This window comes from Balaenoptera acutorostrata, chromosome 1 (assembly GCF_949987535.1).
Source record: "Balaenoptera acutorostrata chromosome 1, mBalAcu1.1, whole genome shotgun sequence".
Classification (NCBI taxonomy): Eukaryota; Metazoa; Chordata; class Mammalia; order Artiodactyla; family Balaenopteridae; genus Balaenoptera; species Balaenoptera acutorostrata.
The window spans coordinates 32,088,300-32,106,280 of record NC_080064.1 but is presented as its reverse complement, the minus strand read 5'-3'; the positions used below and the strand labels follow the sequence as shown (position 1 = coordinate 32,106,280).

Below are 17,981 nucleotides of genomic sequence, written 5' to 3'. Positions count from 1 at the left end.
ATAAACATTCTTGATTGGCCAATATATGATTAGAAGACTGGCTAAAGAAACATACAGAATGAAATCAAAACCAAGTCACTTGTAAGAGTTCAGTCCACTGCTTCATTTCTTTTAGACCTGAAGATGCGATTAACACAATTGAGTCTTTTAAATTTTACCACCCACAGTTATGCTGTTCACCTACCGAGCCCCACCTTGGGGATAATGCACTAGGGAAACCGGATGGCCTCATATCAGTCATGCTTCGAATAGCTAAAAAACTGACTTTCAATTCAGAGGGAAGAGGTCCAAGTACTAATTCTGAATGTAATTACTAATAGCAGCATGATTACAAGTCTTTCCCAAGAGCAGCTAGCCTGCTTAGAGCCAAGCTGTGAGTTCCTCAGGAAAGGGTTTTATAGAACAACCTTGCCCCAAAGCCAGAGGATCCTTTTTTAGGATCCTTTGTTGCAGACCAATCAATTACATGAACATTCTCTCCTGACTTAAGTATCAGAATAAGAGGATACTGCAGTGCCTGGAGTTTAAGATCTTAATATCAGCAAGGAAATTCATTAGGGAAGCCAAAGAGCAACTTTATTACAGAGACCTTCAGAACACTCCAAACAGCTCAGACTTTGAAAGTTTTTAATAAGTTTTAGGTTTGATTCCCTATACATAAATCCTTCATTTAATTCCAGGCCCAGTGAAGATCTTTCTACCTAACACTGGAGATAGAATTTTAAGAAGGTACCCTTATGTAAGAAGAAAACAGTCAATCACAGGAAAGGTGATATTCTTTTAGATGCTTCTTGTAAGCTCAGCCCCACCAAAGGCTATGAACTGACCACGAAGAACCAAACAGGCCACTGCAAAATTCTTAGATTGAACATATTGAGGCACCAATTAATCATGTGAGGGTTGCTTAATTAGAGGGATTTACTACTTGCTTCCAACTTTATTAAGACCACTACAGGACACCGAGCTACCAATACCTACCCTAATTTTCTTTTAGTTTCATTGGCAGAGATGTCCCTCCTTGTTACCTAGGCAAGTCCTTCCCTCTGAAATCTGGATCCTATATCTTTCCTTCTCCTTGAGAATTTAATCCAACCATCATCCCCTAGCTTGTATATCTTTAACGACTCCTCTCCTTTCCCCTCGGCTCCGGAACAGTGAGATGACAGTGTTCACTGTCTCTACTGCACGTCCTGCTCAGCCATGTGACCTGGCTTCCAGCCCCACCAATTCACTGAAACTGCCCTCCCCACAGTCACCTAACTGCCAACCCAGAAGACACTGGTGACCATTCCTTTACCTTTTAAACCCATTCTCCCTCTTGATTCTGAGACTTCATTCCACCCTGGTTTCCCTTCTTCCCCTTTAACTGTTCCCTCTCTTCTGTTCACCCCTTAAATGTCTACTCATTCTTAGCCCTCTTTCCTTTTTATTCTGTATTACAGCTTCTTAAGATATCCATGGGCCTAAGGGTCCATAAATGGATTTGCGGGGTTGGGGGGAGTCATAAACTACCTAAAATCGCATGCAAAATTTTTGGTGTTATGTACACTACGGCATGGAGGGAAAAAAAAAACCTATAGATTTCAAAAAGAAGTAAATAATACCTGTTCTCTACATTCTCCCAGAATGATTTAATCTACTTCCACAGTTTCAACTGTAACCTGTACACTGACAATTCCCAATCCGTATCTTCAGCTCAGGCCTTTATCCTAAACACCACTCTCATATGTCCAACTGACTCCTAAAAATTTCATGCTCGTTTCAAGCTCAACTTGTCTAAAAATGAACTCTTCTTGTCTCCCTCTCTGCTTCTAATAGGTTTCCCTGCTATAATCTATCTGTTATGGCCTGAATGTCTGTGTCCTCCTGAAATTCGTATGTTGAAATCTTATCCCCAATGTGACAGAAGTAGGAGTTGAAGCCTTTGGGAGGTGATTAGGTCATGAGGGTGGAGCTCTCATAAATGGAATTAGTATCCTTACAAAAGGGACCCCAGAGAGCTCTCTCATTCCCACTCCACCACATGAGGGTGCAGCAAGAAGACGGCTAGCTGTCTATGAACCAGGAAGAGGCCCTCACGAGACACCAAACCTGTAGGTGCCTTGACCATGGACTTCCCCACCTTCAGAAGTGTGAGAAATCAATGTCTGTTGTTTAAGTCACTGAGTCTATGGTTTTGTTACAGCAGCCCAAAATGACTAAGACACCACCCTCCTCAGTGCTGCCGGCGCTGTGGACAATGCTGCCCACACTAAAATCCTGCAGTGAATCCTTATCCTAATAATATTAACAGATAACATTTATCGAGTCTCTACTTGTATGCCAAGTACCTTACATATACTGTTTCCAATGCTCAACAACCCTGAGAGGCATTATTTTACAGGAAAGATAAAGCCCACAGAGGCTAAGTAACTTGCCGGAGATCACAAGGTAAGTCTGAACCCAGCTCTACTGTATTCTAAAGCCTGATGCCTGCATTCAGGATAACATTTGAACTTTTTAGCTTGGGACCTAAGGCCCCATATGATGTGGCCACTCTTCCCTCTCCACCCTTTCATAAAAACTCTAACTTCCAGCCTTGCCGAATGTACAGTTTTGCCCAAATGAGGCATGTGCTCTCACCCTTCCATGCTTTGCATTTACTGTTCTCTCTGCATGGAAGATAGCTCCCCCATTTCCTTGACTACTCATTCTTCAGCATTCAACTCAGCTGTCACCTCCTCCATCCCTTATATACACTAGTTGAGTGATCTCCCTCTTGTGCCTACTTCAAGGTATCACAGTTTGCTTATCCATCTGTCCTACTCTACTTGGAGTATTTTGAGGATAGGCCTGGGGTCGGAATGAAAGCCTGCATTTGAGGCACACAGTTCTGTGTTCTATTCCAACATAGCCCAACACAGCATCATGAATCATTAAAAAAGCAAAGAGAGAAGAGCCTCTGCTTGTTTCCCTGAGGGCCACAGAAAAATGACAAGTGGTTCAAGAAGCCCAAGAAGCACCAACCACCTGAAAATCTAAAAATGAGATACCTGGGACTTGCCTGGTGGTCCAGTGGTTAAGAATCCGCCTTACAACGCAGGAGATGTGGGTTCAATCCCTGGTCAGGGAACTAAGATCCCACATGCCGCGGGGCAACTAAGCCTGCGCACCACAACTACTGAGCTCGCGCGCCTTAACTAGAGCCCGCGTGCCGCAAACTACAGAGCCCACATGCCCTGGAGCCTGCGCGCCTGAACTAGAGAAGAGAAAAACCCACACGCCACAAGTAGAGAGAAGCCCGCTCACCACAACGAAGAGCCCACACGCCACAACTAAGACCCGACACAGCCAAAAATAAATAAAATAAATAAATAAATAATAAATCTTTTAAATAAATAAATAAATAATGAGATACCTGAGCTGACAAAAAGGGAAATAAATATATAGAAAGTTGGAATTGGCCTGTTCCTTGACCACATGGCGTCAATCTAGTGGCGGAGACCAATATGTAAATAAATAATTAACAATAACACCAAGCAAATAGCACACCAGATACAAGCTGCACAAAATCATGCTGATAAACAAAGCTGATTAATTCTGACGGAGACGGATAGGAGAAGAGTTCATGAAAGGTGTGGTATTTGAAGTAAACCTTGGGTGACAAGTATGATTTTGGCAGCCCAAAAAGAGGTTAAGGAATTCCAGAGTGAAGAATAAGCACAAGCAGTGACTTGGTGATATGTGAGTACACAGGATACACTGGAAGGAATGGTGTGACTACACAAGGCATACAGTTAAGCCATGTAATGAGAAGGGAAGCTAACAAGGTCACCTGAGACCACATCACTGCAGAGAGCAGGAATGAGGAGCATCTACTTAATTCAGTAGATAAAAGGATACCACTGTAATTTTCTGAACCAGAGGGTGTTTTGCAAAGCTTAATCTGGCACTGGACGGAAGGCCAGGCTGCAGCAGAGACACACTAAGAGGTAGAAGCAATTAGAGGCCTATTGTGTGTGACAGACCAAGAAAGAAATCTAAGAGCATGAATAGGGCGGGGGCAGTCAGATCCCCACTCCAATGTAGAGGAAGAAACAATAGCCCTTAACTACTGACTAGATGTTAAGGAAAGGGAGAGTTCAAGATAATTCTGAAGTTTCCAGTCACAGGGACTTCCCTGGTGGTGCAGTGGTTAAGAATCCACCTGCCAATGGAAGGGACACAGGTTCGATCCCTGGTCCGGGAAGATCCCACATGCTGTGGAGCAACTAAGCCCGTGCACTACAACTACTGAGCCTGTGTCTACAGCCGGCGAGCCACAGCTTCTGAGCCCACGTGCCACAACTACTGGAGCCCGCGCGCCCTAGAGCCCGCGAGCCACAGCTACTGAGCCCACGTGCCACAACTACTGGAGCCCGTGTGCCCTAGAGCCTGTGCTCCGCAACAAGAGAACCCACTGCAACGAGAAGCCCGTGCACCACAACGAAGAGTAGACTCCACTCGCCGCAACTAGAGAAAGCCCGCTCACAGCAACGAAGACCCAGCACAGCCACCAAAAAAAAAAAAAAAAAAAAAGTTTCCAGTCACAGCAACTGGGAGGAGTGGTACCTGGAGATAAGTAAAACAGGTGGCACAGACTGGGTGAGGATAGGTTGGGTAAAGTAGAAGAAACATAATGAGATGTCAGCAGGCCCTTCCTGCAGACAGTTGGAACCTTAGGTCTAGAGTTCAGAAGAGCAGGCAGAATTGAGGATACAGATTTGATGCTAACAGTTGATAGCTGAGGCCGTGGTAGGTAGTACAGCCAGCCTATTTCAACAAGTCTTTCTAAATCACCACTTTGCTCGTATTACCCCTCTATTCAAAATCCTTTAGTGGCTCTCAGATGACCAGAGGCTCAAGCCCAAGTCCTTTGTTTCTACTGTCCACTACAACCCTCTGAAATTCAATTCCAGTTTTTATTCACTGTGTGTTAGGTGGTTGGAAGAGATAAAGATAAGACATGGTCCCTAACCTGAAGAAATTTACAATCTATCTACTCTTCCAACTTTATCTTTAGACTCTCCCCTGCATGACTCAACTGCAACCATTCTGACCTCAGTTTCCAAACATACCTTGCACATTCTTGCCTTTGTTCACCTATTTCTCCCTACTGAAATATCTACCCTCCTCTTCTTGTTTTATCTAATTTAGAGCCTCCTTACAAGGTCCAGCTGAAGTCCACTTCTTCCTTTACACCTTTCTGGCTATCCCAGCCATCTCTGGATGCCTGTGTTTATTTAATTTACTTGGCACTGAACATATAAAATCTATTGCTAGATATCTTTACATGTAAATCCCATTTCTCTATCTGAACTTTAGTTCTTTGGAGTCAAGAACCATGTTTTAAATTTCGTTAAATATCCAACATTTAGGGGCTTCCCTGGTGGCACAGTGGTTGAGAATCTGCCTGCCAATGCAAGGGACACGGGTTCAAGCCCTGGTCTGGGAAGATCCCACATGCCACGGAGCAACTAGGCCCATGAGTCACAACTACTGAGCCTGCACGTCTGGAGCTTGTGCTCTGCAACAAGAGAGGCCGCGACAGTGAGAGGCCCGCGCACCGCGATGAAGAGTGGCCCCCGCTCGCCGCAACTAGAGAAAGCCCTCGCACAGAAACGAAGACCCAACACAGCCAAAAATAAATTAATTAATTAATTAATTTTAAAATATATATATATATATATCCAAGATTTAGGACAATAGTAAGCACTCAGGAATGCTCATTTATTTAACCATCTGTACTATGTGAGAGCCCACTGTGTGCCAAGGTTATATCTATATGGATGCTTTATGATGGTATTTTCAAAGTCAGACTAAAAAATATTCTCAAATGATAATTAAAAGACTGCTTTTCAGCGGAGAGCAGGGATCTCCATTCAGACGTCCCTTCCACAGTTACAGCTTTTCTAAATTCTTCTTGCCACATCTAAACCCAGGAGACTTCACACCACTTAATGTGAGCTCAAAGAAAATGGTCTGAAATGGAGATCAAGCGATTAAAATGTTTACCAATAATATACAATGGCACCAGTATTATAAATGATTCCTTTCCTTAGAAGTATATAAGTCAACTTTGGGAGATAAGAATGACCTCGAAAAAAAAAAAAAAAAAAGAATGACCTCGATATTTATTGTGTTTACTCCATGTCAGGCACTGTGCAAGGCCTGTCTCATTTAGTATTGATATTTGACTTAATCTTCACAATTCTATCAAGTACACATTATTTATCTTCATTTCATAGTTCAAACTGAGGCTCAGAAATGCTTATTAATAATTTGCCCAATGTCACATGGCTACTAAGTAGTAGAATTGAGATTCAAATCCAAGTCTGTCATGGACTTTTAACCACCACACTCTCCTGCCACTGTGAAATTATTAGAAGGCAACACAATATAGTCCTATATGATGAAGGGAAGAGGAGAGGTGCAAACTACAACTATAATAGGGATTCATGAAAGGTATCTGTCACCAAGAGCGGGTGAAGACTCAACGTCTCAATGAGGATTGAGACGTGGGAATTTAGGGAAGTGATAACTAGGGACTTCAGGGCAAAATTAAATTTTCTGTTATTTCTTAAGAAAATCTGAACTTTGTTACCAGTAATTCTTTGCCCTACTGGGAATCAGAGAGTACAAGGCAGAAGTTACATAAAGAAATAAGCCAGGAGTAAGCCTGGTGGCAAAAGAAAGAGCCACAGAGACAGAACGTGAGGCTTATACGGAGAAGGGAAGAGGGAGAAAAACACAATAGCTTCTAGAGTATTTAATGGAGTGTCACATTCAGAAAAAATAAAATACTTCACAGATACAAAGAGATATAGGGGTTAACAATCCTCAAAAAAATCATCTTAAAGATGAAGACATCGAAGCCCAGATTTAAGAATTTAGATAAGGTTACAGAGGGGCAGAATCAGGGCTATAACTTGAATTTCCTAGCCTCTACTCTGTGGCTTACCTTATAGGATACTCATCTCCCCTCTGTGAGCCTGAGTTTCATTTATAAAGTGTGAAGTCTGGACTAGGTCAATGGTTTCCAAATACCAGCTGTGAATCAACAATATCAAAATCAGCAGAGGAGCTTGCACTGAGCTAAGCTCTTTAATATCATATACTCCTCATAATGACTGTATGAATTAGGGCCTATTTCAATCTCTCTCTCTCTCTCTCTCTCTCTCTCTCTCTCTATATATATATATATATACACATACATATATATATATATATGTGTATATATGTGTATATATATATGTGTATATATATATATACATATATATATGTATATATATATATATATCTCCAGGGGATTAAACAGAGTAGGATGAGCTAGGAGAATGATGTTTTGCCCTGAAAATTTCAATAAAGATTCTAGACTTCTTTATACTTTTCTGTTGATTACAGAAAAAGGGCCCTTTTATCTCTAAGCATTTTCAGATGCAGAAGAGTCTTTCCTCTAGATCTCAGGGAAGAAATCTCAATGATACTGGAAAGATAAAAAGCTAGACTCCATGGCAGTAACTGACTAAAACTGCTACTCCTTGTGCCCAAACATTATTATAGTACCAACTCTGTTTCTGTCCCCACAGAAAGCACTTAAAAATTTGGCAGTAATAGTCTAGCAGTCAGGAGACAGGATTGGAACCCTGGCTCTGCTACTCCCCTTCTGAGATTTCTTCTGAGGTCTCCTCTTGATCAAACAACCAGCAATCTCAATTTTAGTGAAAATCCGCCTGTTTGGGTCACAATTTTGTTCTGCTTTAGAGACTAAGAATACAAAACCAAAAGATATTAGTACTAGTATCAATCCAGTAGTTCCTAAACTTAGATTTCACAAACGAGTAAATATTCCAAAATAAATTAGAAAACCTAATATAAAGTTGTCAACTTTTTATTTTGCTAAGTAAAGATATCTATCTAAAACCAAACTACCATCTGACAACAATTCTTTCATAAAATAATGGACATTTTAACATCAAAAAAGTAGAAAGGGCACTTTCAGAATAAAGGACAGTTCTTTAAATAAGTTTATCTTTATGAAAGGCACACTACATTTTCCTTATCTTTTCCATTTTACCGGAAATTGATGACGATACCTCCAGCATCAGTCTGTACACCCTCCAGTTTGGAAGCCAAGGAAACCTATGGCCAAAAAAGGCTAGGCTACTTGCTCAAGGTCACTGAACATTATCTAAATGAACTCCTCTCCTTTATCAAGAGAGATCTAAGCCAACAAGACTCTTTTCCTAGCCTCCAAGTCTTCTTAAGATCCCCATCCCCAGACCACTTTCAAGCCTTTTTCCCTCCTCACAGCCGGCAAGAGAGTAAATATAAGAGAATTAGCAATCAGCCCCAAAGAGGAAACCTGGGTCAGGACTCCACCCTCCCCTCCTCCCACAATCCTGTCTGCTCAGAGGTGGCTCTGTAACCAACCAACTTCTCCTAAAAATACGCCCTGGACTTTCAGAACTATGCAACATAACTTAAAAGTGGTTTCCTGATACAGACAGAAGCATAAGCATGAATTCAGTCTCTATAAAAAAGTCCCACACCCAAAGCCTAGGCTCTTAACTGCCAGTCACTACAAGCTTAAGAAGTTCCCCAGGAAGTCGGGCACCCCAGTCTCTCCCACTGCACGTTTTAACAAGCCCAAAGGCTGTAATGCCTCCAAGGCTTCAGAGCCCATGCGTTCCTATGAGTCAGTGAGAGTAAGGGCTATTTGGGATCCTCAGGCCCAGGCAAGGAAAAAAAACTTCACGTACTAACCCATGCAGCACATGCGGCAAACCAGGTGGGTGCTGAACTCGTGCTCATCTTGGTAACTGGGCCACATGTCGCCAGCGTCTGCTGACCCTGCCTAGAAGGAAGGTGTGCCAAAGAACCTCCGGCTAGGGGCCTGTGCACGCCCTGCAGCTCCTTAAAAAAGGCTGCGAGGTGAACAGAGACAGACAGCCAAAGGGCCGTGCGATGAACAGAGACAGCAGAAGTTAGGAGAAGTGGCTCCACCCACCACTTCCTACTGACCTCCTCCCTCCCCTTGAGGTCAGAGAGGAAGCTCCTCCCTGGGGCACTTCCAAACTGGGTCCAGGTCTTCACGCAAGAGGCATCCTATTCAAAAGCGCCACCAGCTCAGTGTTTTCAGACCAACAGCAGCAGGCGAGGTGGGCGCTTCGGATGCAGAAGTCCAGCCGAGTTAGTGAGTGAGTAAGCCTGCGCAGGCAGAAGCCGGTCTTTGAGGTACCCTCCACTTGCAGAGCAGAAGCTTGTGACCCGGTGAATCTGAGACAGTTGCAGGAGGGCTGGTGAGGTAAAATGGGCCGAGACAGGCCGAGTGCATCCACTGCCCAACAACCTGTTGCTGGTGCTGGACTCTTCTCAGGCTGAACTGTGTGTAAAGTGTTAACCGACTGAGAAGGCCCCACGGTCGGGGAGGCTATCACGGGGCAAGCCCACATGCTGTCCGCTGCCAACGGATTTCCTAGATTCCACAGGGAGCTTCATGTCCCAACTTTGAGCTGCCCAAAGAGTCAAAGTCTCTCCCCAGTGATTCCACCTCCTTACAGAGTAGCCCGGCCCCAACCAGCCTCTAGGGAGATCTGGCATAGCAGATTTCATCAGCTTCAAAAATACCACTTGCTTGTTTGCTCCATTCTTTCCCCTCATCCAGCCAGGAATGTCATCCCAAAGGCACCTTCCTCTTCCCAGACCCTCCTACTTTGTCTCTGCAGTCAACGCACTTAACTCAGCTGTGCCAGAAATCCCTTTATCCTTCAGTGGAAGGCTGCTTGCTTGTTTGTCCAACTTGTTTTCTGAGTCTTGGCTAATTGTACCAGACACTGGAATGCTGAAGAAACACAATGAAGGGCTTTTTCATTCAGATGGCCCGGCCCATCAGTGCTTCTTCATAATTCTGATGCAACCAGGGGATAGAAAAAGCTGAGCCTCTGTTGATGTCAGGACAGATGCTCCGATCCTGTCCCCACACCACTCAGAAAGGCCCCACTGCAGATAAGGGCCTAATCACTGGCCCTCTGCTTTAGCTCCCTAAATAGAACAACTTCTTCAGGCTAATGCTACTTCCAATCCCGTTCCTGAAGACAGGGAGGGAGGGGCAGCACCCAGGAAAGCAGGTTTCCAGAAATTAGCCCAAAAGACTGCAAGTGGGAAAAAAAGTAAACACAAGTTTACCTAGCAGGTCACTCAGTTTAAACAAGCCCTGTGACCTGCCTCAGTTCCCTGACAGTTTCCTTACCCCCTATTAGGCATCTCTCCCACCTACAACCTGGTAATAATCCTGTTACTACTTACTAATAACGGGACTAACAGCTGACTTTATCCCTCCTTAACTAAGCTCCCAGTCACCCCGATAACCTGTGACAACTCTACTCAGTTTGTTCCTCTTATTAGAGTCTTCTTAGTCACTCTTGGAGGAAGGGTCCTTCTAGAATTTACCTTAACCTAGGAAAAGAAATGCGTAAGAAATAGGGAAGAGAGAATAAAAGGGAATAAAGATTTCCTGATTCATATTTAGTAACCTTTTCCTTTATCAGATTTAAATTCCTTGAGTGCAGGGACTGTCTTCTTCATATCCCAGTTTCTAACACATTTAGAAGGCACTCGATAAACCAGGCTAAAATTAATTGAGCACCTACTGTTAGTTCACAGGCAATGTGCTAAAAACTTTAAATATCATTTCATTTAATCCCAACAATTCTCTAAAAAAAAGTATTATCATTTCCATTTGACAGATGAAGCTACTTTTAAAAGGTTAAATAACTAGACCAAGATTACATATCCATCTGTCCTGCTCTAAAGCTAGGCCTCCTGCTACACCATGCTGTCTTTGAGAGGGACCTAAACCAGAGTAACTAAACTGGGGTAGGGAAGCTATATATGTAAGGAGGTAGAATGTTCCTGGCAAGTTAAGAAATGAAAACACTTACCTACAGCCAACTGAAGATTTAAGGCATATCCCAAATGAGTATGTAGAGCAACTTCTAGAAATACTAAATAATTTCACAGTCTCCAAAAATCAAAATAATCATTACTGGGTAAGGTTTAAGGAAGGTGAACCAAAGCGTGCCCTTTTTCTCACTCTTCTGGCATCCAGGCAGAACTTATTTCCCCGGAAGGTACTACAGACTGAGGAAAGTAGGAGAGAGTTTTGGGGACAATGTCAGTCTAGCCACCAGGAGACAGGCCTTTCCTTTAGGATCCTAGGAGATCCTGAGCCTCAATAGGGAAGCCGCTGCTAACAGGAAAGAGAGGACCCTGATGAGGACAGTCAGCTCTTAATTACCCAGAGGAAATCAGCCTGTAGAGTGATTATCCGGGCCAGTCCACTTCCTTTTTAGCACAACGTTTAGCCATTTCATAGTTCACTAGATGTCCAGAGATGTGAGAGGCAAGAAAAGGTGAATCTGGCTGCTACCTGCAGATTCATTAAAATGTTGAATGGAAGCAAGAGATTCAAGCCAATATTTCCACACATGGCTAGAAGTTATCTAAGAATTTACAGCTACTGGCTTTCTTACTAGCACAGAAAACTGAAACTATACATTTATTTCCTAAAACATCAAAATCACCCACTATTGAGGCTAGTAAAGCAGACGTAGTCTTTCCTTCTAATGTGTGAGATAATGATTCATAATATATCACTAACTTTTTAAACACTTCCACATTGGCTTCTACCACATTTTTAAATTCCCAACTGTAAAAATAAGCATTTATATTTTGTCCCAGGAGCCCACAGGAAAGTGCAATGCCTTCACTGATATCTTTTGTCTTGTTAAAAAAAAAAAAAAAGTATAATGATAGCAAACAATTATATAGTCCTTAACCATGTGCGGAATATATTCTAAGAACTAACTCAAAGCAACCATGCAGTATTATTAACCCTATTTTACAGATGAGGAAACAGAGGCCCAGATAGATTAATGTCACTCTGCCAGTAAGGGCAGAGCTAGGATGAAAACACAGGCAGTCTGACCCCAGACTCTCAACAAGCTCTCAACCACAATTCCATACTACATCCAAGTGTGGGCCAGATAATCATACTGCCAGAATTGCAGAAAACTAGAGACTTTAGTCTTTTTTCTTCTCATGCCAATTAGAAATTCGAAGTCCAGAGGAATTAAGTGACCTAACATCACATAGCAGTAAGCAGAAAAGCCAGGACTTAGAATCCAGATCTTCTGACTCGAAGTTCAGTGGTCTTCCTACATACTGAACAATCTAGAAAAAAACAGCTAAGGAAAGAACAAGAGAAAGACTACATCTTGACTACAACACCTATTGTTTTAGTTATTTGAGCAAAGATATATTAGGTATATGACCATTTGTTTAAATATTTGCATGTCTATTACATGCGTAACAAAATTTAGGTACTACAAATGCACAGCTAAGTCATAAATGGAGGAATTAAAATTCAAGGCAACTGCAAAAATCTACACCAAATCTCATAGGACAAAATTTCAGTAGGATGCCTTTAAGTCTTACGCTGAAGTTCAAGAAAACCGAAGGAACAGCAGTCTCTGGAGGGGAGACAACAACAGTTCATGCACGAGGTTTGGCCATTTTATAACTTATCTTAGGTTAATGAGACTCAAAAGTGTAATGGAGCTGCTTTAAAAAAAAGAAAAGGCATGGTACAATTCTAGATTGTACTCCATATGGTCCAGATCCAGGAATTATAGCTGGTCCTCCTAGTGGGATGCTGGAAATGGAAAGAACCTTAAGAGATTAGATTGTCCAACTTGTTCATTTTACAGATAAAGAAAACAAGACCTTAGTCTGTCCTTTCACAAACAAAAAATTCAAATGTTCTTCTCAAGTATATAAATAAAGCCCTTTTCCTATTTACACTACCACGACATGGATATTAATAAACTAAAACACAGGGCAACTCTATATTATTCAGTTAACCTATACTAAGCACTCACCTCGGGCCACACATCAAGCTAAGCCAAGCCCTGTAAATATACAAATGAACAGGGCATGGTTCCTGTCACAGCTTAATCTAATGATATCTTAATTCCTTCATTTATCTGTTCAAGTAACATTCATTAACATCTATTTTGTCACAGACACTTGAGAAACTGAGATGAGTAAGAGTTCCTTTTCTTAAAGATCTTACAGTCTAATAAAATCTAATTAGTGGGGAAAGAAACAAGCTAAACAAGATGACCACAGAGGTTTGAATAAGAAGTATTAACAGAATGCTACCGGAGCACAGAAGAGGAACGTTTATTCCAGTCAAGGAAAGCTCTCCAGAAGTGATAACTACTTACCTTGAAGGACAAGCATCAAGTTGTTAGTTAAAAAGAAGATACAGGCATTTCCGGTAGTGATCTACAAGTTTTTAAATGATGCTTGAGTACTGAGTGCTTATAAGGCCAAGACAGGATGTGAAACTAGTGAAATAGGCAGGGGGCAGATCATGAAAACCCTTTTATCTCCTGATGAAGAGTTTGAACTTTCTTTTAAAAGCAGAAAGAAAGCTTTAATGGATTTTAAGCAGAAGAGTGACACAGACAGCTCTGTAGTTTAGAAAGATCATTCTGGCTACAGTCAGAAGACAGACTAGGGGCGAGAGGGTGGGGGGAACACAGAGAATGGGCGAAACAGATTATTTCAACAGTCCTGGAAAAGAAAAATGATGATGCAAGCTAAAACAGTAGGAAGTTTGGGGAGCAATGAGATAATGTATGTGAATGCAAGTGTGGACAGGGTGTACTGAAAGCTATGTAAAATTCCAAGTATTGATACTAAGTGAGTGCTAAATTCCGTCTGACAGGTATTATGGCTTCAGTACAAACTGTGTCTTCCTGTTCTTGTTTACATCTGCTGAAGAGATGGTGACTTGGGAACACCGTTGTAAAAGCTATGTACTTAGTATCATATAACGAGATCTCACCAATGGACTCCTAACACCTAGAAAAAAAACGGCGAATGAAAGCTAAGAAATAGTAATCAGAGATTCCTTCCCCACATTCCTGCTGTACTCCCCTCACCTCTCTACACACACACGGCCACCACATTTTCAAAGCAAAAATAATCAATTTAACTGTCCAAAGGGAACACCAGAATGATAAGGAGTTAGGAAATTGTATGTAGTATTAGAAAGGGAAGTGTCTAGGCTGGCAAAGATAGCCTTCAAGTATAAGCAAGCCTGACACCTAGAAGAGGGAGTACAGATCTTCCTTATGATGCAGTTACATTCCGATAAACCCAGTGCAGGCTAAAAATATCCAAAGTCGAAAGTGCATTTAATATATCCAACCTACCAAACATCATCTCTTGGCTTAGCCTACCTTAAATGTGCTCAGAACACTTACATTAGGCAAAATCATCTAACACAAAGCCTATTTTATAATAAAGTGCTGGATAACTCTTGCAATTTACTGAATACCATACTGAAAGTGAAAAACAGAACGGTTGTATGGGTACAGAATGGTTGTATCCATTGTTTACCCTCGTGATCACATGGCTGAATGGGAGCTGCAGCTGCTGCTACTACCCAGCATCAGGAGAGAGTTATGTACTGCATGTCACTAGCCTGGGAAAAGATCAAAATTCAAAGAATGATCTCCACTGAATGCATATTGCTTTCACACCATTGTTAAAGTCGAAAAATCTAAGTCGAACCAATCTAGTTGGGGACCGTCTGTATACCAGATCTTTGCCAGGCAGAACTTGGCTGATGGGCATAAGTTACAAAGAGGCAACTTTCAGATTAAAAAAGAACTCCATTACCAACATAATGAATAAGTCCATCGGTTGTATGTTCTACAGAGGCCTTCAAGCAAAGGAAGAATAACTTCTGACAAGAAGTTATTAGTACCACTCTGACAAGAGTGGTACTAAGTAAGAGGTTGCGTTGGTTGATATGTAAGGTCCCTTCCAACTCTAAGAGCAATATAGAATTTGTTATCAACTTTAAGAATGGAAGAAATCGGAAATCTATACAAACACAATGAAGATTTACTAGAACATCGTATCTTAGAACCGTAGCACTAAAAGGAACTTAGCAGTTTTCAACTCTGACAGAACACTTTTTAAAACAAATCTTACATGGAACTCAACATATATAACATATAATTTCAGTATTAAATAGCATAAATCAATTTTATAGATTCAAATTTATGTTACTTATTTTAAAGCCAAATGACATAACCAATCAGGTAATTTTGATTGAAATTAGAGATTACTTAATTACAGTTATATCAGTCTCAGCATCTTGTTTATTTCTGTACTGTGCTTTACTGCAGGGAACCATTTTTTTAAAAACTGTTTTATACAAATAGAAACAAATAGTAACAGTTTCATAGTTTGCCTGTAATCTCAGGATATTATTCAAATAAATTAATACAAGAGCATGAAGGAATTGCAGAAATATTTGTTTCAAAGTTAAATACCTTCAATATCTAAAAACTATGTACATCCTATAATATGTAAATATGACTAGAAAAGTGGAACAAGAAGCACAAAACCTTGTAGTACACACTAAGCCAATATTAAAATGTTATCACTTAACGATGTGTTACCCACTCACTATTAAGGACTGAACACCTGAGACTTGCCTAGAATTTATTAGGCACAGGACCTATGTTCTACAGTATGTTCTGCAATAGTGTACACACCTATTAGGGGAAGAAGAAAAAAAAAAAAAAAAGACCAGACTAGAAGACACAATCTTCACCTTTTTTAATCAAGTATACATTTATAAGCATTGTAAATATATACAGAGAGATGGCGGGGGAACTTTATTCTGGTGATGTCCAACTGGCAGGTAGTACAGTAGAGTATACACGTCATTTAAAAACACATTTTAACAGATAAAATACATCTTAAAATTGAAATTAAAATAAAATGGGTACAGAAGCTCTTAAGTACTCCTGTGAAAGTTTTAGAATCCATACTCTCCAATTGAAAAAACCACTGCTCTAATTTTACAGATAAACTGAACATAGCACATTCCCAGTATAACTATTAGGTACTAGAATCAATGTTGTTTCATAAAATAAAAAGCTTTTACAATCTATTTTTCTTCTGTTTATTTCAATGTATTTACAGCTGTTTATGAAATTAATATTTCTAAAACATAAACAAGAAAGCACTTCAAAGATAGGGCTACGGCTTCTAAGTTCAACAGCAAATCCTATATTGAGGATAAACTTCTTAAAATATTAATCAACTAGTGGTTCAGAAACGCCATTACCATAATGCACAGGAAAATGAAGGCAGCAACCTTCGCCTAAATAATATTTACTTTCTCATTATATATGACACAGTATATACAGCCAAATAACTCATGCCTGTCTACTCCTTTCCTTGTAAGCTCAAATACAGGCTTACATTTCAGGAAAGCCACTTTGGGCTACCTTTTAAAACACACCACTACACAAGCAAACATATTTCTACATGTCTGTCTGATTTTGCTGATACAGACACACATTGGGATCTGAGTATTTAGTCATAAGCTTTTCTGGGACTTACTGGAAAGACACTGGGGAATGACTGAATCTAATTCTAATTCTGTCAAGCATTCATGAACTTCTAATAAGAAACTAATAAGTCACCAAATCTCCATCTTAATTGTAAGATACAAGTAACAAGTGTCTCAATAGGTTGGCTTGAAGGCAGTAAGCAGGTCACAAAGACAGTACTAAAGGCACTGAGATCCAAGGGTGTACTCCAGCAAAAGCTGGACTTTATTATTCCTCAACTATGGAGATTTAGAATCAGCTAAACACGGGGCTGATCCCAGCACTGGGCGTTTAGAAGCCAAAGGAATATAATGTAACAAATAATAAGGGGGGGGGGGTCTGCTACCACTTAGAAAAAAATTTTAATATCAGGATCCAAATATTCGCCTGCGGGAAAGAACAGTTAACTTCCTTGCATTGAATAGGATGCAGGATGGCTTGGATACACAGAGAGTAAACTGTGTAGCTGCCTGAGGGGAAAGGAACAGTTTAAACCCTATCAAAGAAAACAGAGGCACCCCCGTGTTCGCAGATGCACCTCAGCAAGGACACCCTGTGACCCTTTCCTCTCACTGCCCTTTCCTCCTCTGCCTTTTCTCACCCAAATATACAGCAAATCTAGAAACTTCTCTAACCCCACAAGTTCTCCCACATTTACACCTGAAGGAGGGTGATACACTTACTGTATGTTTTTGGTTTTTTAAAATAAAAAAAAAAAGATCAAAAACCACTTTGAGACTGAGAAAGTAAAGAATGGAAGGGCTTGATTCTCTGAGGAAGGACAAAAGTCAGCACAATTGCCACTTCCCTCAGCCTCCAGCCCAGACATCATCTCATCCAACCTACACCCTCCAGCCAGATGAACCTCACAGAACAGGAAAGGGTCCAGGTCCCAAACTGGTCCCAGGACAGTCTGGTTTCCTCGGTAGATCCCGCACACACTCAGGTCTGACAGCACCCAGCCCAGAGGCTGTACTGGCCCTTTAAGGAAGGCAAGTGGGAAGGCCTCCGTCATCCACCCCACCCTCGAAAGCCCCACAGCCCATTTCAAGAAGCACTGGGCACCCATTACCTGCTCTGCCTCTGGTACATCTCTTCCAGTACAGAACACCGGCAATTCCAAGAATGTGCGTCAAAATAAAGATGGTTGGTGGCAAATAAGATGAATCTAAGAGAGGCATTTCCAGGCCCGTCCTTTCTCCTCCCCTGAATTAGCCACAAGCCCACAGCTCAGCGCAGCCTCTAAATGCCTTTCTCCTGAGGTTACTGCTGTCCTGTACTATCAGCACAAAGGCAGAGGCCCGCAGCTCAGTGCCGTCAGACACTTCCTGGTGGCTTCTCCTCCATCTCGCCTCTGTTCTACAGCAGGCAGTAGTAGATGGGGACTAAAACTCTACAGTGTGTCTCAGACAAAGCCCAGGAAACAACTGGCCAGAGGGGGAGGGGAAAGGGAAGGAGGAACCAGGAGAGCAAAAA

The 17,981-nt window shown here is 41.5% G+C and overlaps 1 protein-coding gene across 3 annotated transcripts in view; it reads right to left on the bottom strand.

The window, feature by feature from the left end:
- MACF1 (microtubule actin crosslinking factor 1) overlaps nucleotides 1-17,981 on the bottom strand; it is a 329,628-nt gene that overhangs the window by 224,053 nt on the left and 87,594 nt on the right. The window contains exon 1 of one of the 3 annotated variants that reach the window (XM_057534539.1): nucleotides 17,578-17,861. The exons of the other annotated variants lie outside the window; for them this stretch is intronic. Coding sequence (XP_057390522.1) covers nucleotides 17,578-17,686 — 109 coding nt within the window. The 5' untranslated portion in view covers nucleotides 17,687-17,861. Of the gene's footprint in view, nucleotides 1-17,577; nucleotides 17,862-17,981 lie in introns of those variants that run through there. 3 annotated transcript variants of the gene reach the window in all.